The following is a 26,630-nucleotide window of genomic DNA, read 5'->3' as shown; positions in this document are numbered from 1 at the left end:
AAGAGCAGAATAAACCCCGAGTTTCCCAGCAAGAAAATTCATCAAGTGGAGAGTTATCACAGAACTACTAAAATGAATCAATGCAAAGGGCTTAGAATTCTACATGGAGTATGTCTGACAAAGCAGACTTACTGCTTTATGTACACAACTGTTAGAGGATTTCTAGTTACGATTTATGGTAAATCCATGTACTTCTAATCTTCAGCTTTATATAATGGAGATGCAATGAGTAATAAAATGTAAGAGGATTAGAAGGTCATCCAGATTTGCTGAATACGGCCTAACATAATATCTTAAAAATGGTTAAATAACAGTTGTACATGTTAGAAATCTCATCACCTTAGAATGCCATGAAATCCAAGGCAAACTCATTCCTAAACTGCAAATGACATTACATTTTAGATCAACAGTATGAGAACAGACTTAAATCTAAAACTTGACAACAGGATAGGTAAACCACCACACAAGGAACACTGCTGAAAAGCAGAGTGGAGAAATTATATAACTAGACTCAGTCTAATAGTTTGGGTTGGAAAGTACCTTAAGATCATCTAGTTTCACCCCACCTGTCATGGGCAGGGATGTCTCACAGTAGACCACGTTGCCGAAGGCTCGGTCCAACCTGGCCTTGAGCACTGCCAAGGATGGAGCATTTACCACATCTTTGGGAATCCTGTTCCAGGGCCTCACCACCCTCACAGAACAGAACTTCTTCCTTGTATCTAACATCAACTTCCCCTGTTTCAGTTCAAACACACTGCCCCTTGTCCTATCACTACAGTCCCTCTACAGCATCCCTGTAGGCCCACTCCAGGTACTGGAAGGCTCCTAATGAGGTCTCCACGCAGCCTTCTCTTCTCCAGGCTGAACAGCCCCAACTTTCTCAGCCTGTCTTCATAGGGGAGGTGCTCCAGTCCCCTGATCATCCTCGTGGCCTCCTCTGGACTTGTTCCAACAGTTCCACGCCCTTTTTATGTTGAGGACACCAGAACTGCACACAATACTCCAGGTGAGGTCTCACAAGAGCAGAGCAGAGGGGCAGGATCACCTCCTTGGACCTGCTGGTCACGCTCCTTTTGATGCAGCCCAGGATGCGGTTGGCTTTCTGGGCTGCAAGCGCACACTGCTGGCTCATGTTCAATTTCTCATTGAACCCCCAAGTCCTTCTCCATAGGGCTGCTCTGAGTTTCATCTCCGCCAAACCTGTAGCTGTGTCTGGGATTGCCCCGAGCCAGGTGTGTATTAGGGGAACGTACAACAATTTGGGAAATTGGGAAACAGATTTGGGAAAAGACAGAGATCACCAACTGCCTGTCTCTAGTCTTACACCTGTTTGCAGCCCTATATATGCCCTGTCTATACTGGGAGCTGTTAGCTCAGGGAGCTGGGCAGAGGGCAGACTTCCTGAAAGATGGTAAGGGGAAAAAAAGGGGCCAGCATGGGGAAGGCGGGAGGAGGAGAAAAAGCAGAGGGAACAAATAAAGAGCAAGAACCTGCTTTTTTGTAGTTCTAGTCCAAAAGTTTATCAGCTTGTGCAGACTGACTACTGCAAAGACCTAAGCAGAAAAAAGTACTGTTTTACAGAATACCTTTTAAGTAAGCATACAGTAGAAATTACGTAGAAATTGTGTTATATTTCAAATGTTTTCCAAAGTATCACTGAAATTTCATATTTCGCTGTCCTCATGCATTTTGATCCCTTATTTCTTTAAGTGAATTAGAAAGTGCTTCCTGTAGGAAGCATGTAGGGGAAGAGGAGAAGCCAAACAAAATTCAAGGTGGAGATGAGAAAAGCCTTAAGACATCAATGAGATCCTGGTGAAAAACAAAGGGAAGAGTCACATAAACTTCAGCAAGGGAAATAAAAGGTAAAAAGTATATTTTCTTCAGATACCCAGGCAGAGGATCTGCCGTTAAATGATGCAACTCTTTTTCACTCCTAGTCTGACCAGAGTCCAGCTTGCTCTGATTAATGAAGGGCAAAGAATACAAAAAGTTAGCCCATGCTGGTCATTGGCAAGTATGACTGGCTCTGCAGAGAGCTGTAAGTCCTGAACCCACATGTCAGCAGGAGATGCTGGATCAAGACTAATTCAGATGCTGTTGCCTTGAGCACTGATGTATGAAGCAGCTCTGTAGTTCTGTATTAAGTAGTGGATATGGGGTTTTTGGTGTGTTTTGGAAAAAAAAAAGCCTGAGGAGGCAGCAATATTCACTTTTAGGAGTTTTGCTTAAAGGGATTTAGGTAACTGCTACCCAGAATGTGTTGGTTGGTTGTTTTCTAAAAAGAATTTTAAATCCTACTCCATCAAGCCATACAGCTTTAATTTCAAGCCTAATTTTAGCATGAGGTAGCACATCCATACTACACTCAAATTTGGTTAGAATTTCTTAAAATATTTTTTTTTCTTAAAAAATGCAATATCTAGTATGCTGATTTGGAAACAGTACGTTACTTGAAAGAAAGAAGACTATTTATGCTGGCAAAGTTTTTGTTTACTTTTTTTTTTTTAAGACTACTGACTTAAATATTTAAGATCAGTAATCCAGATATGATTTACACAGTTCACAGTCGGCGTTGCCTTAGTATTTTAAGAGGCTTATTTGCCCTAATTGCTAATCCTTAAAAACCTACTTTCCAACTAAATACAGCTTCAGGTTTGATATATTAGCTGGGAGAACATACTGTATTAACATTCTTTTATGCATGCAATTATGTTTGGATTTTTTCCTTAAGTGTTAAACCATTAATACAGAGTAACCGATTTGCTGTTTGTGTCTAGCTCAATCTGTACAGAAACTAAAACTTGATTACACACATAAGAAAAATTTTGAAGTTATTTTTTAAACTGCAGTAATCATTAGAGAAATTATAAAAAAGTGCTCCTGCCCAAATGTGGTTTTTACTTAAAGCTGATTAAGCAGAAGAAGGCCTTACTTATGTTGAGAGAACTAAGCAGCTTGTTTACTGTCACTGCCCTTTAAGATTTTTTGAATGGCAGGTTTCAGGCTAGACACCTGATTGGTATTTGCAGATTGGAAATGAAGAAACAGAACCAAACCCAACCACCTGATCAGTTATCAAGTGGGTGTACTGTGAAACCCAGCTGAAGGTAATCTCTACACTTGCAAACATATTGCTGCTGCCAATTGCTAGTTTAGCGTTTAAAACTTTGTACAGTTTTCCATAAAGTTGAAGAAGGCCTCATAACTGCTGATTAAACTATAAACTTCTACAGCAAGAGTTATTTACAAAGAGAAACCAGTGAAACTGTGGCCATCTAACTTGTGTGTATGGATTATACATCTCTAAGTTCGGTAATGCTCTAAGTGTGGCTCTTGCAGATTTTCCCATGATACCATGTCTTTGTCAGCACAGAAACAACTTGGTCATTTCACAGTGTTAAGCAATGCGAACAGTTTCTAAAAGCAACTAGTATTTGTGCTATGGGGGGAAAAAAAAATGGCTTTCTTTTTACTGTCCACTGATTTTAATATTTGAACCAGTATAAACAAACTGCCAAGATGCTCATAAATGCCAAGCACTTCTACTTACGTTGCGAAAAGTTTAACTACTGCATTTAGTTGTATTTTTTTTATTTCTACATCTTTCTTTTTTGTGGGTGTGGAGGGAAGAAGGATGAAAAAACAATAAAAGGTAGGTTCTAATATGACACTTCTTGAAACATTAGATTTTTCCTCACTCTCTAGCACAGAAGTAGAAAATGCTGTTTCTTTTTCCATTGCATTCTGTTTCACAAAGCCTTGCTCATGGCCCCTCAGCAAGTCATTGATGGAATCAGTCTCTTTCTTCCTTTCTACATAAAGTTGACTGATAAACAGTGTTTCTAAAAAGAGACTTTTGCTTAATTAGGGTGACCATTTAACTGAAAGCCCAACTATATTAATTTCTCCCATTTTTTTCCTAATAAGCTGTTCCTTTAAAAGCATTTCTTCCTTTATTTTCCTTTTACTGACTGGAGACAATAATAGCAAAGGTCCATTTAAGCAAGGGCTGGCCCTGACATTTAACAGATGGCCTATGCTTATGCTTTTACACTACTGTTGGTGCAATTAAGTAATTACTAGGGATGATTGAAAAAAAATAAATCCCCAAACCTAACAAACCACAACAGTTAAAGCTCTCCTAAAAAAGAGGTACTTGTAAGAATCCCATCATTGATACTAAACAGCTTTTACACACCTTTTAAGGCCAGACCGTCTGTTCTTCCAGTCCTATTAACATGACATGGTCTTTAAATTGCTTTGCATCTATGCCTCAAACAGTCTGACGTTTAGGATCTGATCTCTCTTTGTTTTTCACTTGGTTGGACATGTTTCTAAGTGAACACTGTCCAAGTATTTGAAGTAGAAAACTTTACAGCCTGGCCTTTAGCCCTAGAATGCCCTTATTCTGTTGGTGTTAAACAAGTGAATTTCTCAAAATGGTGGCTAGAGTGGTAAGGAGAAAGCAAACAGCTACTGTGTGTGGAGGTGCTGAATGATGAAAGCAGATCTACAGAATGCCTGTGAAGAGGCTAAAATAGTGCCAAAATACCTGTGAAATATTTTCATAAAACTAGCCTGTCCTTCACAACTGGGACCCCTCCAAGAAACAAGACTCCAAACTACATTTATTGCAACTTAAGATGTATTATTACGACTCTCACTGAAACCTACCAACAAGACAATCAAAAAAATCTCCAGATTAGCTCCTATACCTAAGGCGTCAACGTGTAGGGGTTAATCCTCAATCCCTGTTTTATGACAAAAGGTCTACAAGCAAATTAGACTGAAGTACTTAAACTGGTGTAACTACAGACTTACACCAGTTTTAAGTAAGTTGTTGCTTTGGACAGGAAAATATGATCCCATTTTAATAATACAAATTTACTGCTGTGAAGAAGAGTGTGCTCTAAACAAAACAACCCTCCCACACCAACTCTGTACTCTAATGTGGGTTATGTCCCAGTATTAAAATATTATATCCCCTTACCATCATCTAGTGTGATGTCTTGTAGTCCTATTGTTTGAAAATTCAATTCTCGATCTTCAGGTTCCGGTTTAATGTTAATAGCTGCCCCATCTGGTGAGAATGGAGATGAATCGCATGTGGGGTGGTGCACCAGTGACGACGCTGCATTCAGACCACTCAGCGCCGGACTGTGTGCTTGAGGGGAGTGCTGTCCCGAGTGACTTACAGCAGCTGGCGGGGGAGACGAGGCAGGTCCTGAGCTAGGAGACTGGTAAGGCATAGGTTGGAGCTGGGGTGAAGAAGGTCCTGACAGCGGTGAATGGATCAAAGGGTGGGAAGCTGTTGGGGATGGGGATGAAGTGGATGCTGGATTTGTAGAATGATAAGGGACTTGCTGCAGCTGGGGAGAAGACTGCCCAAGGGAACGACTCATTGCAGGTGGGATGGAGCCCTGCCCAGCGCTTGGACAGTGGTATCCCATTGAAGGCAGGTGAGAAGATGACTGTCCTGAATGAGCTGGGTGTGCTAGTGGGTGTCCTGCTGTACTCGGTGTTGACACAGAACCTGGGCCTGAAGAATGAAACGGCATTGGTGGTAGGGCTTGGCAGCTAAGATTTATCAAATGAGGTACAGCTGTGTCTTGCTGAAATGAAACAGCATCGAATCCTTGGCTGGAGGCAGAGTTCATAGGAAGACCAGACTGCCCATTGTATACATCATTAGACTGCATAGGCTGGTAAGAAGGCCTCACAGGAGGTGCTGATGTTACCTGAAAAGATGGAACCACAGCAGGAGCCAAAACACGACACTCTTCACTTGGACTAAGGTTTCTGCCTTGCATATGTGGCAGGTGGGATACTGCCGAGGTCACCATGGCTGTGTATGGTGGTTGAACAGGACACACGAGGCTCCTGGGTGACGTAGACAGTAAATTGTCATGAGGATGCCCTTGCTCTGGTGAAGGCAATTGAGTTTGGACAGAATGCAGACCTTGGACATTGCTTGTGTGAGGCAGGGCCAAAGATGGAACAGCAGACAAATCCACCTCATCCCTGTGCTCTTGCTTCATTATAACTACAAAAAGAAAAACACTGTATTAGAAACCCAAACCATTTGTACCCTGTTCTAAATATACAGAAATTGCTAATCAGCCTCGAAGTCTCCCCAGCCTCAGAGCAAAACAACTGCTGAACTTTAGCAACGCTAGCCCAAGTTGTGTGTGTTGTTTTAATTACAGCAGTTCTTTCAGCATATCCCTGATTTCAGTGATGGCAACAATTGTTCTTATAATACAGGTATGAACTGACACACTTTATTACAGTGGTGATAACACTGTAACAAAGGGTCATGAAGAGATACTGATTTTAAGTACAAATAGCAGAAAAATGATAACACTCTAAACTCCTAATTACAACTTTATAAAATACACTGTTGAATGAATTGTTATATATCTTTATAGATAAAATGGATTTCAAAACATTTGTGCAATAATAGCTGCAGTTATAATTAAATGTGTTTTTTATTTAAACAGTGTCATTAGGCTGAGAAAGTTGGGGCTGTTCAGCCTGGAGAAGAGAAGGCTGCGTGGAGACCTCATAGCAGCCTTCCAGTATCTTAAGGGGGATTACAAGGATGCTGAAGAGGGACTCTTCATCAGAGACTGTAGTGGCAGAACAAGGGGTGATGGGTTTAAATTTAAGCAGAGGAAGTTTAGATTGGACATAAGGAAGAAATTCTTTCCTGTTAGGGTGGCGAGGCACTGGAATGGGTTGCCCAGGGAGGTTGTGAATGCTCCATCCCTGGCAGTGTTCAAGGCCAGGTTGGACGAAGCCTTGGGTGGCATGGCTTAATAGAAGGTGTCCCTGCCCATGGCAAGGTGGCTGGAAGGGTTGGAACTAGATGATCTTAAAGTCCTTTCTAACCCTAACTATTCTATAATTCTATTACTTAATTCCATCATTAAAATAATCTAAATATGTATTTCTCAAACAAAAATACAGTTTTAAGATGTATTTTGTAACTATCGTAGGAACTGATATTCTTAAGAATTATTGAAAAAGACCCCATAAACCTGAGAACATATATACTTAAGTGTACCAGATACCTCACTAACATGCTTGAATTACACATAAAAGTAAGTAGGCAATTTTGGAGCACAAGTGAGCAAAATTATTTTAAATCGTGTAACCTAATGGAAGTTGGCTTTGCCATCATACATATTAGCTTCAGGAAGTTTATATTAATAGCTGTATCTGTCTTGAAAGACTCCTTCAGATATCTGACTTCACATCCTTCAAGCAGTACTACCGGGTCTAGCCCCATTACTGCGACCTTGTGAACTCTGACTACTTTAAACAGGTATGAATTTCTGAGAAGAAAGTACATGTCAAGCAGAGGAGCAGGTTTGTTTTGTTTGGTTTTTTAATCTTCTTTGTATCTAAACCTGTTTTGGATTGGGTTTTTTTAGACATTTTGAAGGGGGAGGAATTTGTAAAACCTGTTGTTCTACGATCTCACTGTCCTCCATGTCATTACTAGGGTTACTTAAAGGGCAGCTTCTGAGACTCATCATCATTCTTAAAAAGATGTACAATGCAAATTGTTCTGTAAAAAGTGTTAACAAAAAAATACCAGGCTGTAACCACAGCAGTTTATTGCTCTGAATTCAGACATTCAATTAGACAAGCTTAAGTAAGTTGTTTTACAAACTATTTTAAACTAGTCTTATCTACCTGTCAAAGGTACAAAACTATCAGAATCATTTTCAAACGTCTACTTTAAAACACAAATTAAAATGCAACTGTTTAACTTTTTATTCAATACCTGGTGTGTAAGTAAAACGTTGAGACTGGCTTTTTTTCCTCTTGCCATTGCAGAGATAAAACTGCACCTGAACTGCGGCTGTAATGGCTTTGTTATGGTATGGAGGAACTTCAAGTATGATGTTTGCCTGTATGAATGTTGAAACAAAAATGTTTTACATATCAAATGCAAATGAAACTGCTATTAATTACAGAAAAAATAGAACACATTGCAAAACTAGAGCACACTGACATTCTGAAATTGGTAAACTGCAAGCTCATGTGTATTATACAGTGAAACAGTACTATAAGCAACATACATACTTTCATCTGGAGACTTTTTTTCTTCTTTTACACACAAGTGTTCTGAAAGTAATACTTTTAATCAAAACAAACACATCACCTAAAGGATGCTTTATCTGCCAGAACAAAAAACTCAAGCAGTCAAAAAACTGCATTTTGGATAATTTTGTTTTGAGAAAAATTTCAAGGCACTGGAAATTATCTGTCATCTTAGCAAAATTATCATCTGTTTTCTTTTTTCGATTTGTTTTTTCACTGCATTCACAACAAGGATGCTATTTCCAGTTCCTTTGCAGCATCATCTTAATGGCTACTTAGTATTAAGCCAATTTGGAAGTCTCCAGTTGTCTGTCTGAAACAGCCAGTGATGTACTTCACTAAATGAAGTCTGAATTTCAGAACAACGAAGATGTCTAGTTTCCCACTTTAAAACAGGAAGCTTTATAAAGTAAGAAAAATTGTTTCTCACCCCTTGACACTTTTCCCTCATTATTTTCCCTTCAACCTCCCATTGAGGTCGTCCATCTGTTGAGAGAAATGTACAAGCAATTCAAGCAAAAAGCATTTTCTGAAATACTTTAATACTTAACCTTAAAAATATTTCAATAATTCACACAACTGCATTTGTTTTTAGTCATAAAGAGGCCATTCAACTGACAGAGATACTGTAAACAAAGTGTAAAGTATAGAGATGCTTTAGGAATTTCTATGATATCCACAAGTTGATTGCTGCACAGGATTCTGCATTTGAACAGAAGCTGCTGCTGCTTATGTTAAGTTAGAGTCAATTCCAAAGGAGGCAGTGCGCACTGTAAGTGTACAGAGATAATTTTTATCCCATTTTTCTAAAAACCTTTCTGAAAGGTAGCTAAATTACTGCTAACTCCTCAGATTATCCAACAAACATGCTGATGACTTGTAAGTGAAGTCACCATGTGAGAGATAACACAGACCTACATGCACATACCCACAGGTTACACCTGTAAAATAAACAGTCTCCCCTGACCTGAAAGACCCTGTGGCTCAAACACTGGGCAATCCATCTGTGTTGCGAGGTGCAAGGGAAGTAAACTGCCCAGTGACCCTCTCTCTGGTCTGATTTTGCATAACCCCTCAGCCTGAATGTAATGCTCGGCACTACTGTCGCTGGTTTTTGAACAAATTTTTCAAGCAACTTAGCAGCAGTACCTATTTAACAGGCATTAACGTTGTTTGCTCAAATACATCATTACCTAAAACTCCCAGTTACCTTGTATTTGCTAATTAAAAAAGATCCAGCTCTTTTACTTAAATATTTAAAGAAACAATGTGGAAGAATTAGACATGGTTGCCAACTTTTCTTTTCAATGATTCATTTTGCTACTGTTTTCCCAGAAGTTCAAATCAAGTATTCAAGTCACAGCAATGATAACTTAAGTTGCTCAAATTTTATCCTCTCTGTATTAAAAGGGACAATTAGGGAAGAAAAGGAACTCTATGTATTAAGGCAGTTAGTCCTAAGTGTTTGATGATTTTGCATACATTTTAGTCTAAGTAAGAAATATTAAGATGAAGTGTATATCCCAGAAGAGCTATACAACCAGGAAGGAACCCTGAATAACTGAACACCTTTTGAGTAATATGTATGTATGTAACCAAGTGTGTATATAATACAAAACAAAGCTAAGAAAACTTTCAATACATTCATAGAATTATAGAATCATGGAATAGTTAGGGTTGGAAAGGACCTTAAGATCATCTCGTTCCAACACCCCTGCCATGGGAAGGGACACCTCCCACTAAACCATGTCACCCAAGGCTCTGTCCAACCTGGCCTTGAACACAGCCAGGGATGGAGCATTCACAACCTCCCTGGGCAACCCATTCCAGTGCCTCACCACCCTAACAGGAAAGAATTTCCTCCTTATGTCCAATCTAAACTTCCTCTGTTTAAACCCATCACCCCTTATTCTGTCACTACAGTCTCCGATGAAAAGTCCCTCTTCAGCATCCTTGTAGTCCCCCTTAAGATACTGGAAGGCTGCTATGAGGTCTCCACGCAGCCTTCTCTTCTCCAGGCTGAACAGCCCCAACTTCCTCAGCCTGTCTTCATAGGGGAGGTGCTCCAGTCCCCTGATCATCCTCATGGCCTCCTCTGGACTTGTTCCAACAGCTCCATGTCCTTTTTATGTTGGGGACACCAGAACTGCACACAATACTCCAGGTGAGGTCTCACAAGAGCAGAGCAGAGGGGCAGGATCACTTCCTTTGACCTGCAGCTCCTTTTGATGCAGCCCAGGATGCAGTTGGCTTTTTGGGCTGTGAGCGCACACTGACAGCCGGCTCATGTTCATTTTCTCATCGACCAACACCCCCAAGTCCTTCTCCACAGGGCTGCTCTGAATCTCTTCTCTGCCCAACCTGTAGCCATGCCTGGGATTGCTCCCACCCAGGTGCAGGACCTTGCACTTGTCATGGTTAAACTTCATGAGGTTGGCATCAGCCCACCTCACAAGTGTGTCGAGGTCCCTCTGGATGGCATTCCTTCCCTCCAGGCTATCAACCGAACCACACAGCTTGGTGTCATCAGCAAACTTGCCAAGGGTGCACTCAATCCCACTGTCCATGTCAGCGACAAAGATGCTGAACAAGACCGGCTCCAACACCGATCCCTGAGGGACACCACTCATTACTGGTCTCCAGCTGGACATCACAATTATATCTGGTTGTAGTAAATTAAAAATTAAAGTATTTAGTAGGTTTTGTTTTTGTTTTAAATTCTCTAGTTAATGGAGCTCCAGTATTCTGAAAGTGATAGTGAAAGTATATGGATTTAGGGGGAAAAAAACCTCAGCTTTCAAACCTGTACTTGTATTTAAAGAAAGATATTTTAGAAACACTTATCCAAAATTTGCAAGTCTCTTGCTTTGGAGATTCTGTGTCCTATATGTTCAAGTGAAAAATTTAATATTGGTTTTTCATTTAATGAGGTCAGCATGAAGAAGTTAAATTTTTCTGTTGCTTTCACTGCATGAAGGACACACTATGTCTTTAGTACACCTGAACTGAAATACATGCCTGCAATATCATTGTGAACTCTACTGTGCTAATAAACAAGTGTAACCGCTGCACTTCTCACCTATGACTACATGCTGCCATGCTGCCTAGGAGGCTGAACTTGGATTCCAGAAAATGCGAATCATGTAATAAACTAATTAACATTTCTGATTCTGTCTTGTTCAACATCTTTGTTGCTGACATGGACAGTGGGATTGAGTGCGCCTCAGCAAGTTTGCCGATGACACCAAGCTGTGTGGTTCGGTTGATACACTGGAGGGAAGGAATGCCATCCAGAGGGACCTCGACACGCTTGTGAGGTGGGCTGATGCCAACCTCATGAAGTTTAACCATGCCAAGTGCAAGGTCCTACACCTGGGTGGGAGCAATCCCAGGCACAGCTACAGGTTGGGCAGAGAAGAGATTCAGAGGAGCCCTGCGGAGAAGGACTTGGGGGTGTTGGTCGATGAGAAACTTAACATGAGCCAGCTTCAGTGTCTGCTCACAGCCCAGAAAGCCAACCGCATCCTGGGCTGCATCAAAAGAAGCATGACCAGCAGGTCAAAGGAGGTGATCCCGCCCCTCTACTCTGCTCTTGTGAGACCTCACCTGGAGTATTGTGTGCAGTTCTGGTGTCCTCAACATAAAAAGGACATGGAACTGTTGGAACAAGTCCAGAGAAGGGCCACGAGGATGATCAGGGGACTGGAGCACCTCCAGTATGAAGACAGGCTGAAAAAGTTGGGGCTGTTCAGCCTGGAGAAGAGAAGGCTGCGTGGAGACCTCATAGCAGCCTTCCAGTATCTTAAGGGGTATTAACAAGGATGCTGAAGAGGTACTCTTCATCAGAGACTGTAGTGGCAGAACAAGGGGTGATGGGTTTAAATTTAAACAGGAGAAGTTTAGATTGGACATAAGGCAGAAGTTCTTTACTGTGAGAGTGGTGAGGCACTGGAGTGGGTTGCCCAGGGCGGTTGTGAATGCTCCATCCCTGGCTGTGTTCAAGGCCAGGTTGGACAGAGCCTTGGGTGACATGGTTTACTGGGAGGTGTCCCTGCCCATGGCAGGGGTGTTGGTACTAGATAATCTTATGGTCCTTTCCAACCCTAACAATTCTATGATTCTATGATTTCTTGGCAATTAAATAACTGATGGGTGTCAAACTCACATGTTTAACACACATGAAGGAAATCACTACTGTTCATACTGTTGCTTACTGCCAGTATTTTACCTACATGCACACTTGTCTGTTTGCAAATTGGACATAGACATAGCTGAAGGATACACTGCACCCCAAATCTGAGCCAAATCTTGAAACTTGTTAATAAATGCAGCCCTGAAGAATAACCGAAAATCTTATGCATATATATGGGGGGGGGGGGGGGGGGGGAAATCAGTCGTACTTTCTAACTGATATTACATTAGCTTAGGAGTAAGTCAGTTCCTGTGCAATAATTAAATCAGATGTAACATATCATCAATGCCAAACAGTACATTTCCTTTTTATTTTTTAATTTCTTCTTTTTTTAAATGAGAAAATGCACAATAATATCTGTTAACAGCATCTTTCAAATACACACAATTCCAAGTTAGGTAATCTGTAACTGTCTTCCTGAATCACAAGTACATCTTCATTAATAATTGCCAACCAGCATACAGATCAATGGCCAACCTGAAGTTTCAGATTACTCCTTGTGACTGTTTTTTTTACTTTAAGAAATGTCCTTACTTCCTAAAATTAAGCTCAGGCTTGTGGTTTCAGCTTTGTTTTGAAGCCAAAAAAGCAAGAGTACTTACCTTGTCCTTTTTCAAAAAATATAATTTTGGATTCTGGAAGAAAATTGGATCCTGTCACCACCATTTCATGGCCTCCATTTACTGAGCAACTGTTGATGCTGTACTTCTCAATCTGAGGGAGTTCTTGAGCAGATCGCTGAGCTTTAAAAAAAGACAATTAAGGGAAAAAGTCATTATTCTCAATTTTAATCATAGTGACATATCTTTTATGATCCTAACTTGAAGAATCAGGGGTGAGAACAAACCAATCATCTATTTACATATATAAATAATGTTTTTGTATGATTTATCTTTGTTTTTAAAATTATGTTGAAATTATATAAATATAGAAAAGGAACACCAAGAAGCCACGAATCCCAACAGTCTCTACCTAGTGTTACAGCAAATTAAATATTTAGTTTAGGAATATTGATTTAAAAATTACTTCAGTATTTCATGAAGAAAATTAATTCTAGGAGAAATTCAGGTTAAGGTCACGTTTTGATTCCTCACTGTCAGCATTAAGCAAATGAACTCTTTAGAAGTTCAGCTGTGCATTAGGTAATACTGTCACAAAGACTAGTAATGGTATAGACTCTTTTAAATGAAAGGGTATTAGCTCTTCCTAAAATGAATATTTATTTATTTTCACTGAGATGTATCAGCTGCCTCTGCCCATATTGATGAACCACTGAAGCTGCTAGCTGCATGACTGCAGTATTAGGTTTAAAGCCTGTAACGCTGGTTTTCCTCCAAATCTTCAGGCTGCCATTTAGGAAGTCCCATCTTTATAAAAAGCTGTATTAATTTTTGGTAATTTAGCTCTTTACACACAATGCTTTTTACACACACTTGTTACATATAATTCTGACAATAAATATTATCAGAATGACAATATTACTAACACATGCAGAAGACATGAGTATAAATGATGTATAGTTAAAGCAGTCTTACAGCATTCAACAGGTATGGAAGCAGTCTGCAGGGATAAGACTTTTCCGCTAGGTTGTGGGATGTGAACACGAAACACAAGCCGCACTCTGGTATTCTTTCTTCCAATATCTGTCTCTCCTTTACGGAGCTCTATATCTGAATTGCGAAGTTTCAAAATACCAGCACAATCGATACTGGAGGTAGGTGAGGACAGATGGAGCAGAAGAAAAATGGAAGAAAATTAATCAAACTATTAATAAAGTACACTCTGTAAGCCTTTCTTTTGTTAAAGAATGAACAGCATTCTGTTTTACCCCATGTTATGCTATTTTAAATGTTATTTTAAATGTCTGAGATTAAAAGATCTGCTAGTGTCAAAACCAGCAGCAAGTACTCTGTTGAAACTTTTCGTTTTATAAATAACTAGCTGCTGTTTTTTCGAACCTTTGAAAGATTATGTTGTTATTGCACATTGTTTAACCTTTGTAGTAAATCATTTAACATAATGAACATCATCAACAATAGGAGCAAGAGAACTAACTATATTTACTTCTGTCTTAGGAAGGACTAGAGAATGACAAAAGCATAGCCGTCAAATCCCAGCTGCTATTCCACATAGCTCTTGGCTATTCATATGACACACACATAGTTTAATCAAGTAACACCTATAGACAAACTGGTGAGGAGTGCTCTCTTGCACATCACCATGGCTTCATAGCCTTCAACAGAAGTAGCATAAAGTCTGCACCTAGGAAAATGTAAACTGACTTCAGAAGTCTACATAAGAAATAAATGTGCTATATAAACAAATAATTGTACTTTGCTCTGTTCACTGACCCTTCAGATAGAATGGAGCTATTTAATTGTTGCTGTAACTTACCATTAAAGTATTATTTGGCACATATGATCCAGCAAGACCTGAAAAGCCAGATTAATGCAACTGCTAAAAATAAAATAATCAAAACAAGGAGAAGGCCTACTATGATACCACAAGTTAAAAATCACCATATTCAGTCAAGGAACAAATAGCTAAGTTGTATATGACGGTATTTTTGTAGAAAAAAAAAAAGTCTGTCTTTATAAAATCAAACAACCTCCACTGCCAGTAACCCACATGCAATCTACAAATGTGGAGTCAGATGTATGTATAGATTGCATGGGGAAAAATAATCCCAGAAGTGCTCATCTATCTCCCTGTCAATCTTATGAGCTACCGTCTGTCCCCTCCTTTTCTTTTGAGTACCTGAACACTGGCATGTTTAAAGAGATGTGTCTATCTCAGTCATGAGCCATATTTGTGGAAAATAAGATGTTCTACAAGATTTTCTTTCACCTTTGCACAAATGAAAAAGGCACATACAACTACACAGCTAAATTATGCTGTGACATACCTGGCTGACATATTATTTTCAGGAAGAAGCGGTATTTCCAGAACTTTTGTGCTGGCAATTATTATCTCTTGACTAGCTGTTGCAACTGTTTTTCCAGTGATTCGGTGCACCTGGTAGAACGCATGAGGTCTTAAGTACCGATCATCTGCTGTGCCGATAAACATCTGCAGGTTTACTTGCTTTTCGCTGTAACCCAGGAGCTGGTGAAAAAGTAGGTGTAATATTAAAGTATTAGTTGACTCTTAACTGCACTTGTACGTGCATAATATAAATACACAACTAGTACAAAGACTTAAGAGTCAAAGAGTAGCATTTACTTACAAACTTCAATATCTTCAGAGAACTAAACACAGGCATCTGTCTGTCCTCCAGTACAATAACAGTATCAACAATATTTACCAAAACAAACTAGCATCTAACTTTTTACTTTTACCTCTCTCAATTCTTATGTACAGGATTTCTACATCAAAGCTATGCTATGTTATAGGTGTGTTTCTGATATTGGTTTTAATCAAAGCCAAATTACCAACTGTACTAAGATACACCTAGTTTCTAAAAATACAAAAAAAATATTTTCAAGTTTAGTTTTTCTACTACAGAATGCAGTAATGAGTTTTATTAAGAGATTTGGTGTATGCAAATGTTAGGATACAGAAAATCTAATTCATAAATAGGAGATCATGTATGGTTTATTTCTGGCACATAAAATGTTTTTAAAACCAAAAGTTGATCAATGTTAACTCCTGCATCTTTCCTTTTCTTAAATATAAGGCTAACCACCAACTACTACTTTCAAAAAGTATTTTTTTTTAAATACCAAATGAACATTTTTGTATTTTCCATGAGTCTGAATTATTTTAGGAGTTTAAAGAAAATTTGAGAACATGGATTAGTTTAGCACTCACAGCAACCATCTTGTTCCAACTTCTCAACACCGACTCTACCATCCATTTTCCTCACAGTTAAAATTAAATCTTAATACACTGGAATACACCCTAAATGACATCCATTAAATGTGTTCACTCTAATACTGGGAATTATGTAAATTACAAGCCTATTAAAAAATTTGAATAGCTTCCAAATAGGGTCACTGTGGCAAAGCTAATTTCCCATTAAAACTATCTTCCCCTTCCTTAACAATGGATGTGCACACAATAGTTCCAAGAGAGAAAAAGAGGGTGAGGGGTAAGGACACTAACAAAACTAGGCTGGTGTGTCTGCAATCAGTGGAGAAGCTCCCATCTACACGAGCCTACACACAGCAGGAGTTTGTGAAGAAAATCTACCCCATGCCAGCAGTTAAAATGGTATTGCCTATGAGACTGTATGGCCATATGCTACATTTGAACTGCACAAAGTCATGTCTAATGCAGGTTTTCCTTCCATTTTTCCTTGGTGCTCACCCAGATATGCTATGACGGGAGATGTTTAGGGCTTGGTATATGCAAAGTACGGGGGGGGGGGGGGGGGAAGGAGGAAGTCTTACAAAAATTGCCCACCCCACTGGCAGATAAGTTATGTATCAGTAGGTTCACAAGTGCATTTCCTGTACAATGCTCTTGCAATATAAGCTCTTGAGACTGTTGACTGTCTAACATCACTGCAGTACATCAGCATACCAGAGTAAAGATGTGAAACTACGTTAGTACAGCTTCAGAAGAAATAATACCCCCCCCCCCCCAAGATCCTGCACAGTAGCACCACCTTTAGTTACCCTCCTTTGGTTTATGTATCAAATCAAATCAAAACAAAACAAGAAATCCAGCACCCCACGAAAAAATGTCACATAACAGAATACTTTTTTATAATAACTTAGAAGAAACCTATGCATGTTATAGTACAGAATTATATAAATAAGGCATCTCATAATTAAAAATTATCTGTGATAACATCAGGACAACCCCCTGATAATATATATTCATATATACTTATAAGCTGTAATAGTATAAGCTATATATTCATATATACTTAAAAGCTATAACAGTATAAAGCAGTCTTCAAACAAAAAAGCCATACTATAGCTTACACTACATATTTGTCACAAATGAACTGCTGTAAAGGCTCTGCAGTGAAGCCATATTAAAGGTACTATAATATATGGTATACATATAGCATATTCCAATATCTATAGATATATATATTATATGGGTAGATGGAGTAGTGACACACTGGCAAGGTAGCAGAGACTTCATAAATTTTTACTTTGCATTACAGAGGAGTTATTGCATTTATTCAAAGTTTAAAAATAAAAATTTAAAATGCATTCCATTCAGATACAGTTCTGTTCTAGTTAAAAACCACCCACAACTCGTTGATCGCTCACCATTGACACTGGGGTGACACTTACTATCTCATCTGTTTTATGCACAATTCCCTATGCTGAGCAGCCCAAACATTTAAGTCAGTAAAAAAATAATTTCTAACTGTTCTTCAACGAAAATACCTACATAATTAACTTGAAAGAACCTAATGAAACCATGGTACCTGTACCTTTCGTTCCCCTTTGTAAAGAATACACAGTGTATATAAATAAGAACATAGTGTCTCCATATAGACCATAGGCAGTTAACAGCAATTACAACCTATTGGTAAGTGCTGCAGAATCACCACGAAGCAGATGCACTAAAATAAACTGCTGAAATATCAGTGTGCCCAAGATGCTGTCACAGGTCACTTATAGGAAGACAACAACTTGAACCACTGGTTGAGCGCCACATATATTTTCAAGTATACCTTCCAGCACTTACTCTGTTAATGTGCAATCCTACAGCTGCACATTACGGAAAAAAAAAAAAAAAAAGGCAACCCCCCCCCCCCCAGATAAAATCCTTACTAATTTTACTTTAAAAGACATAAAACTTTCCCAGGAGTAACAAACAGCCTGCTGCAGACAACTACTAAGTTACTGCACGCTGTCACTACTGACCTCTAGAAACCTTCCTCTGCAACAGAACACTGATACACCACCCACTGCTCTGCTGAGGAAACTCAGCCAAGTTGTTTTTGTGTTTCTATATCGTTTCCATAGCAAAGGTCAGTGCATGCGTAAGTTAAACTAAAGCTGGAAGGCTAAAGACTGGAGGTCACCACAGGATAAGCCAGAAGGGCTTCATGCCAAAGCAGTTCCAGTCGTGTTACTATACCGCATACAGTAAACCCACGCATGCATGTCAATACTTAGCTTACAAATTTTACCAACGAACTACAAAGACAGTAAGCTGGTGAGAGAATTTTTGGATCATCAATAAACTGTATTTTAGATTACAAAACCATTCAGAAATTCTTATTGCACATATGGAAAATATTAAAAAAATGTGTAACGCTAGAGACTATATAGAACAATTCTATCACTCAAGACCACAGCATTTAAACCTGAAATTTTGCAGCAGTTGGAAGAACATTTTTGTTGCTGAGGAAAGCAAATAGGTCCTATTTGCTAAATGGGAGGCATCAACGTGGAAAAACAGCATTTTTCCCAATTAGATGAAGATTATGGCTCAGATCTCACCAGTTCCATGCTTTGATCTAAAGGAAAGTTTGCAACACTCCACAAGCTTGTGAGAAGACATTTTTTAGTCTCTAATGCTTAGAAGTTTCACCTCCCCCACCTGCCTTTTTAAAAAATTCAGAAGATTCTACCTATATTTTCCATTTACAGTTACAGGCCAAGTATCACCAATCTTGACTCAAATGTATTCACAACTTATGAATTCTTAAGACATGTAACAATATTTAGGAAAAATATAAAACAGAAAATACACACTTCACAGTAAAGAGGTCCTTAGCAGACAATACTAGTATAACTTGAAATAGTCTGTTTTCAAAACCCATACCCCCTTTGCTTATTTAAAAAGCCCAATACCTAATAGCGCCACTGAAACCAGAAACAATGTCAGGGTTTCACATGCCTACTGTTTCAGCCTAAAAATTAAAGAAAAAAATAGAACTCATCTGTGTGTGTTAGAAAACCCATTTAATTAATTAGTTAAGTTTTATGTTCAGCAATCAAGCAATACTATGATGTTAATGACATTCAGACAGAGCCCAAACCCATTTGACTATTTTAAAAGCATTTTTCTTGCAAAACTTCCCACCATTTATTAGGAGATTGCTATGCTTAATCAAACTTTCACCAGGGTTTATAAAATACTCATGTCTTCTCTTCCATGCGCCTTTTCTTTGCTTGCTAGTTGAAGATGAATAGTCTGTCAATGCTTTAGTGCTCCTTCACCTTTGTGCAATTAACTTACTGCTTATGGCATTACTGGATTGGTACAATAGACTGACTAAAAAGCAAGCTTTTACATACAAGTAGGCCTTCCTAAATACAGGGCAAAGTCTTGAAATACAAGACATGTCAAGGGAAAAGTTTGGGATAACTTCAGTAAACAAAAGACTTTATTAACAACAATATCTTCACCAAATGCACCAGTATTCATATAAAAATCCTCAGTCTTCCATGAAAAACATGGAAGGAAACAGCTATGTAAAGAACTATAAGCACTTACTAAGCATTTACTAGAGAGGGACATTTCCTAGGCTTTTCAATACCTTGATATGAAAAGCATGCTGTAACTAGTTATTTCCTCCTTGACAGTCTCATGGCAGCTGGATGCATTTCATTGACTTTTGTATTCCTTAGAACACCATTAAAGTGACAAGGCAAAAAGGGCAGGAGAGGAGAATGGAGGCCCCTTCCTAGGGGGGAAAGGAAAGATAAAGCTTTCTCTTGAATTAGGTATTTCCACTTTTACTTTGGAAGACTGAGTAAGGATATGGTCTAATTCACTACAAAACCTAAGCAATCCTAAAGCAAAAGAACTTGAACTGCTTAAATTTTAGTCCACATTTGAAGTAATATTTTTTTATTTCATTTAAAGATAAAAAAGTCAAAGCATCCCTTTGAAATGTTTGCCCTTTGAGACAACAGAGATGTGAGCTACAAGACTGGAATTTTTTTGGACAGTAATAACAGGGTGCACAGCTTTGAAGAACCGAATCTTTTTCTTCAGACATTTCTCCACGAAAATTTAATTTTCAAGTGGTGTGCAGCAACTTTCCTAAAGATCTGCGAAGGATGCTGGTTTAAACCTGAAGGGCTACTCTGCCAAGCTGAACAACACACCCATTAGCAATGACCTGGGAATAAAAGCAATGGATGACAAAGATCCAAAGGAATGAAAATGATATAGTTTGAAACAAAAGACACACAATAACTAATACCAGTGGTACAATTTATGACTAATTTATGAACAGTCACATTTGGAAAAGCTTGAAACAAACCATATATATAAACCCAAGGAATTATGAGTTCAGGGAGGTTACTGGAGTCAGAGTGACCATAGCCATACCCTGTGGCTCACAGCGGTGCAGGCTGTGCTGACTTATCATCTTCAGTGCACTGTTTAAAAGAAACTGAAGAAATTCATGAAAGAAAACTCCATTCAGACGTACTAGGCAACACCCCAACCTCTGGCTCAGAAAGTCCTAACATGGCAATTTTCTTATTCATTCAGATTCTGCGAAGGTTATAATGTTATATAAAGCTAAATGTCCAATTTCAAAGTTGAATATGTTAAACCAAAACATCTACTCTCCCATCCTGAGGGGCAGTACTATTTTCTATCACTTAATAATTTCATGTACCTTTCTGAGTACTGAGAAGGAAAAGCATGCACATCAAAAAAAGCATCTTCCTTCCCCTTTTACTAAATAACTGAGTACACTGACTTGAAAAACTTAAAATAGTACAGACATTTGCAATTTGAAAAAAAGTTTCATAAAAGAACTAACTTTAATAAAGGTCATCATAAATGGGTCCTGTAAACAAAGTAAAACAAACAAGCAATTGCAAATATTAGTGTATTATTGGTCTTGATACCATACGTTTACACAATGAACAGGACAACCTTCAAGGTTTAAAAACTTGGGACTTCTATTTCTGAAATCTCACCTCTACATGCTCACCCCCTGCTTGCAGACAGGATTGAAAGTATTTTAAATACTAATTTCAGGCATATTTTGAAGAGTGTTTTAGCTCAGATTCCTATCCCATTTTACACTACCCAAAAAAGGAGATCAATTCATAGCTAAAATAGTGTTAGACTAATAATACTACTTCACACAGTGCAGAACTGCCAGCCACATCTAAATAGCCATCATGATACACTTGCCAACTGCAGTCTGCTCTACAGCCTTGGAAAAAAAAAAAAAAAAAAGTGCTATTCATGAAATAGCAACATCTCTCAGTGCTAAATTATGCTATCACAGGTTTTTAGACAAGCATTTCTGGGACAGAAATAGGAAACCCTTTCTCAATCCTCCCCCCACACTCCCCCCTCCCAAAAAATCCCAAACAAAAAACCCACCATAAATGGATACTACATTTTGACATTATAGTAAAGATAGGACATAAAAAACCCAGATGACTGTGTCCCATCCAGTGTGCCTTTTTTAATGTTTTTGGTTGTTGTTTTTTATGTTAATTAATGCATTTTCTAGCTTAAGTATTCAAACATACAATAGATGCATCAATATGGCTTTTACTATCTATTTTGGGGATTCTGAAGCAGAAGGTGCCTAAATAGTTATCAAACTGATCTTGAAAGATATGTACTTCTAGAATCTCAACCAAAGGTCACTGTTTTTCTCAATACAGCCCCCTACACAGTTCACACTGGCTGAGACTTACCTTCTGCCTTCTAGATTTATTTGGGGGTTGTTCTCACCGAACACCAGTAGGCAATTAGAGCTGGGATACAGCCTGCCTTCTGGTGATGTACAAAACAGGGAAGAAGTCAACAGAAAAGTAAAAACTGAAATGTGAAAGGCAAGAAGAATGGGAAGGGTCATGAAACACAGGAAAATTGTGTTTTTTATTGGGTTTAGAGAACAGGAAGAACTCCGATATTATACCTGTTATTCAAGTAGTTACATGAATCAGCCAGACAGAAAACGTGGGGAAAGGTGACAGCCTCAGAATTACAGGCCAGGAAACATACATTCATTTAGACAATCCTTCATTAATTTATTTTCATTAGATCATCTCTGAAATGGCTTGGTTAGATCCTCTCTTGCAGGTTACAGTTTCTTCCACCAGAACTCAGGCAGAGCTTGACAGACTTTTTGAGAACACATTCCTGTTTCAGAATTTTCAAACTAGCTCAAAATTAGTTTACTTTAGCTTAATTAGTTTACTTTTTCTCCCACTCCAGCTCTTCAGTCATGACTTCCAAGCTCTGCTGTTACTTTAAATAGAACTGACATTCAGTCCCTCTTCCACAGATCTCCATTAGACCTCACAAAGGAGGTTACTGTTTGCTTGTCAGTGACTAGAATTTCATAACCATTTAAACAAACTTGGTTTTATTTAACATTTCCTTGATTTTTTATCTTAAGCCTTTGTTCAGCTGTAACAATGCTGAGTTGTCCATACAGATTACATGATGCTTCCCCTCCTCTGTTGTTGCAGAATCAACTACAGTATGAATTTTGCTTATGGCAGAGGAATTCGTGAACGATTCTATCGCTAGACCCTTTGTAGCAGGGCAAAAAACCATTGCTGGTACAGGCCAATTCTTAATGGCTACCAGTGAACCAAATCTGTCTTGCATGCATGGGGCCCAAGGGCTTCTACACAGTTTCTGTTGCAGGTACACGATATGTTTTAGAATAAGTTGCCCTTATGGTAGGTCACATCTACAACCCCTGGTAAATGGCCACAGAACAGAGAGTACTTCCTGCATACAAAACAGTGCTAACAAGTAGCGGTTAGCTCAACAGTCCCTCAGTACATCACATTGCGTGGTTATCAAGAAGAGTATCATGTAGATCACTTTCTTCACCAGTAACAAGACAAAAATAAAAAGGACATACTTCTTATGCACCATACAGCTTACAGAATTTACTATCAAAAGATCACATTAAATTTAAAATACTTACGAAAACTCAGAAGTCAACATGAATAGCAGGAATACAGTGTACGAGATTTTCTCTTTTTAAAACAAAGTCATTTCAGATCAGAAAGCCAAAATACAAAAGTAAAAACAAAACTAAACAAAAAAAAACCTCTCCACAAGGTATCCCGGAGAGATGCTTATCATGTGCCCATCTGCTCTACAACGCTTATGTGTTTTTGATCATAAGTATTATCCAAGTGAAATCTCATGAAGAGCCCTAACCATTCTAGGTAACAGTAAACCCTCATTCTAACAAATCATAAGTATTATTTTATTACATACAATCTGTCCTATGGGAAGGGTGGCAAATTCAAGCAACAATGATCATTCATTTAGAGTCAGATGAAATGTAGCAGCTATTTCTTTAAAAGCTTCGTTGATGGGTAAAGTACTCCCACCTACTGAATTAGAACGGTAGACAGTGCTCAGAGGCTTTCTATGTCTCCTGACAATGCAATTCAAAAATTCCACATAATTTGGATGCCAAAAATTCAACATGCCACCTTTCTCTTTCCTAATCATTCTGTCAAAGTTACTTATTCCTTCCTTGTGAAAACTGTCAACATTCTCTTGCAAATTCTTCACAAAGGTAAAAGAAATTGTTCCAGATGACATGGATTAGCTGGAACATACCACCAACAAAGCAGAGATTAAAATGACAGTTATCTGCCATTTAGAACGTTTTACATTAAAATAGCTAAAAAGAAGTGAGTTTCATTACAGACTTTGTTTCTTGAAGTCAATGGACTTACAAAGCAAAACACAATGCCCCACACATTTAATTTCCTCACATTTGGAAATAAGCTGATTAAATGTACTCAACAGATGATGCCAAATTTGTCAGAGCTTAGTCTCCTAGCAACAGGTATGGTACAGTATTAGTTTATGGACTAATGACAGGCACTAATAGATTAATGGCTTGAAGCTATGTACTATTTTAAAATCTAATGTAACAGGTCAGAAATCAAATATTCTAGCTTTCTATAAAATAGTATTCAAGAGCAAAACAAACTGTGAAGGAGGCAAAATTACACAAAGACCTTCAGGCACCCGCAGATGCGGCAGTTGGACTTGATGCTCTTTGTACGTCCCTTACAACCAAAATACTCTATTCACTCACATCCCTTCTTGTCTCTGATACTGGTTAACATACAGTTATTTCACACAAGAAAATGCTTAGTACTTTATTGCAATGATCACACACATGGAAATGATTGGTATAAACACAAAGAGCACCAAAAAGAAAAGCCAGGTCAGAAACAAATAGTAATGTATACTGTAATAGCAATTGGATTTGTGTAATAAGCTTCTGGAAGTGCTGGAAAGATTTTACTTTTGTATTTAAATAAGGTAATTTTCACTTCATTGCTCACAGCAATTGAATATTTACCTTTCACCAAACTTGGCCCTTAGCATACTGTTTTTTCCAGCAGTGAGTAAAAAGCTATTACAGATGGATGGTTTGTTTCCTAACAACCTCCTCTGTCCCATCAAGCACAACAATTAATTTCTAATCCAGCTGGAAGAGACAAAATTGCAAAATAGAATACTGATTTGCATTTGTATCCATTTAATAGAGCGACATAGTATAATCCACGTGTTTAAGCATAAGACTGTTAGACATATAAACATCATCCCCATTTTTAAAGCAGCATTCTTGTCATAGCAAGGTATTTCACAATTCTAATGCAAATAAATAACTTTTAAAATCATTGGTGTAAACCTCATTGATTGCAGATCTGTTTTTTTCTAGTACTGCAGCTTAGAAGAATCTAATTCTGTAAGCAAAAGAAAGCTTACATATATTCGTCAAATCTTACAAACATCAGGTTTGTAAGTTCCCTTAATGCAAACACTAGGGCTAGACACCCAGAGGGAAAAAAAAAAAAGAAAACAAAACTGAATGCAGCTCAGAAAAGCTCAGCAGACATTTACTTTGTCAGCCAGAATCTCTCAAGTTTCTGCCCTCATTAATGATGTGTTAAATTGCAGCACCAGCACCTTGGCATGTGAAAAGTGTGTTGACTTTGACTAAAGCAACACAATGCTCCACATGACGAAATGTGCCCAGCCAACTTTCAGATTCCAGCCTAGTCCAGGCATTCTCAATTTTCTCTAGTTTGCAGCACAGACTTCCCTGATAAACACTTGACCTTGCCTCTACTGTGCTAAAAAATCCAGCCGGGTAGATTTAGATTAGGTGTTGGGAAAAGATTCTTCACTATGAGGCTCTGGCACAGGTTGCCTAGGGAAGCTCTGGCTGCCCCATCCCTGGCAGTGCTCAAGGCCAGGTTGGACAGGGCTTGGAGCAGCCTGGTCTAGTGGAAGGAACGTGTCTCTGCCCATGGCAGGGGTTTGGAACTGAATGAGCTTTGAGGTCCCCTCCAGTCCAAACCATTCTGCAATTCTGTGACTGAAACTGTTCTAGGAGACAATAAGGCTTGCAGGATTCTGTTAACACAATGGAAATGACATCCACATACCATTAAACTGCGAGTAATAACTTTTGGTTCATGCTGAAGAAAGAGTCAAGTTTAATTTACTCCAAATAGTTAAGTGAAAGTTAACAAAATTTATGGGCACCATTTTACAGAAATAACCTAACAAATACATACACAAATGAGGCATTCATAGGATTCAGAAGCCGTCTCAGCACCAAAAGACAGGTGATTACTGATTCAAATGAAGCTGTATCATGTTTCAGTATAGCTCCAACTAGACTACTATTGTGACTTTTCTTACCTGCCCTCATGCATACCCCTTCTTCCTTAAAGTTCACGTTGAATATATTAATACATTACTGCACACTGAATTCATTCATAAGCATTAAACTACATACAGTGTAAAACTGCAACAGGCACTGTAACTGTAGCAAACTGTACTTTTTTAACCATCTAAAACTAACTTTTGTATTGAACAAGTTATATTTAAGGAAGAAAATCTTAGGAAGGACTGTAAGCTTCACACAAGGTAACAATTCATAGCATTATATATACCAATAATTGTAGTTAAAAAATTATCTTCTATTCAGGGAAGCCAGACTTCCTACCTTTACTACAGGGTGTCCTCCAGTAGACGCTTTTACTGCTCCTCTGCTTCCTTCTGTTTCATAGTGAGCTCTGTGATGAGTTTTAGGCTGGACTTCTATTTTCAGTTCACACTGCCCGTAATGACTTGGTAAAGGCCAGTCAAGAGGTGGCAATGAAGATGTGCTGCAATCAAGATGAGCACACTATGATGAAATGAACTATGCTGTCTGGCCACAGTACAAACAAAGTAACTTCACTGTAAAATACAGGCAATGATGTCACTTTCCTAACAAATGATGACCAAATAAGAATACCTATTAGCCTAAAACTGCTACTTGAAAATTCTGAAATTTTGCTGGTGCACTGAAATCTTCAATTAAGTATTTCCTTTGGGGATGAAAGAGTGGAATTTCTTCCTACCCAATTAA

At 38.5% G+C, this 26,630-nt stretch overlaps 1 protein-coding gene across 1 annotated transcript in view; it reads right to left on the bottom strand.

The window, feature by feature from the left end:
- NFATC3 (nuclear factor of activated T cells 3) overlaps nucleotides 1-26,630 on the bottom strand; it is a gene marked incomplete at its 5' end in the record, with an annotated part of 55,132 nt that overhangs the window by 16,610 nt on the left and 11,892 nt on the right. Inside the window, 7 exons of the mRNA XM_057425384.1 lie at nucleotides 4,997-6,049; nucleotides 7,799-7,925; nucleotides 8,549-8,604; nucleotides 12,913-13,053; nucleotides 13,846-14,018; nucleotides 15,216-15,415; nucleotides 26,223-26,385. Of these exons, the coding sequence (XP_057281367.1) occupies nucleotides 4,997-6,049; nucleotides 7,799-7,925; nucleotides 8,549-8,604; nucleotides 12,913-13,053; nucleotides 13,846-14,018; nucleotides 15,216-15,415; nucleotides 26,223-26,385 (1,913 nt within the window). The remainder of the gene's footprint in view (nucleotides 1-4,996; nucleotides 6,050-7,798; nucleotides 7,926-8,548; nucleotides 8,605-12,912; nucleotides 13,054-13,845; nucleotides 14,019-15,215; nucleotides 15,416-26,222; nucleotides 26,386-26,630) is intronic.

Source organism: Pezoporus wallicus, unplaced genomic scaffold (assembly GCF_028554395.1).
Source record: "Pezoporus wallicus isolate ANWC-B61680 ecotype Strahan unplaced genomic scaffold, APGP_CSIRO_Pwel_v1 contig_8693, whole genome shotgun sequence".
NCBI lineage: Eukaryota > Metazoa > Chordata > Aves > Psittaciformes > Psittacidae > Pezoporus > Pezoporus wallicus.
Note: the sequence above shows the minus strand (reverse complement) of the source record. Positions and strands in the feature narration are given on the sequence as shown.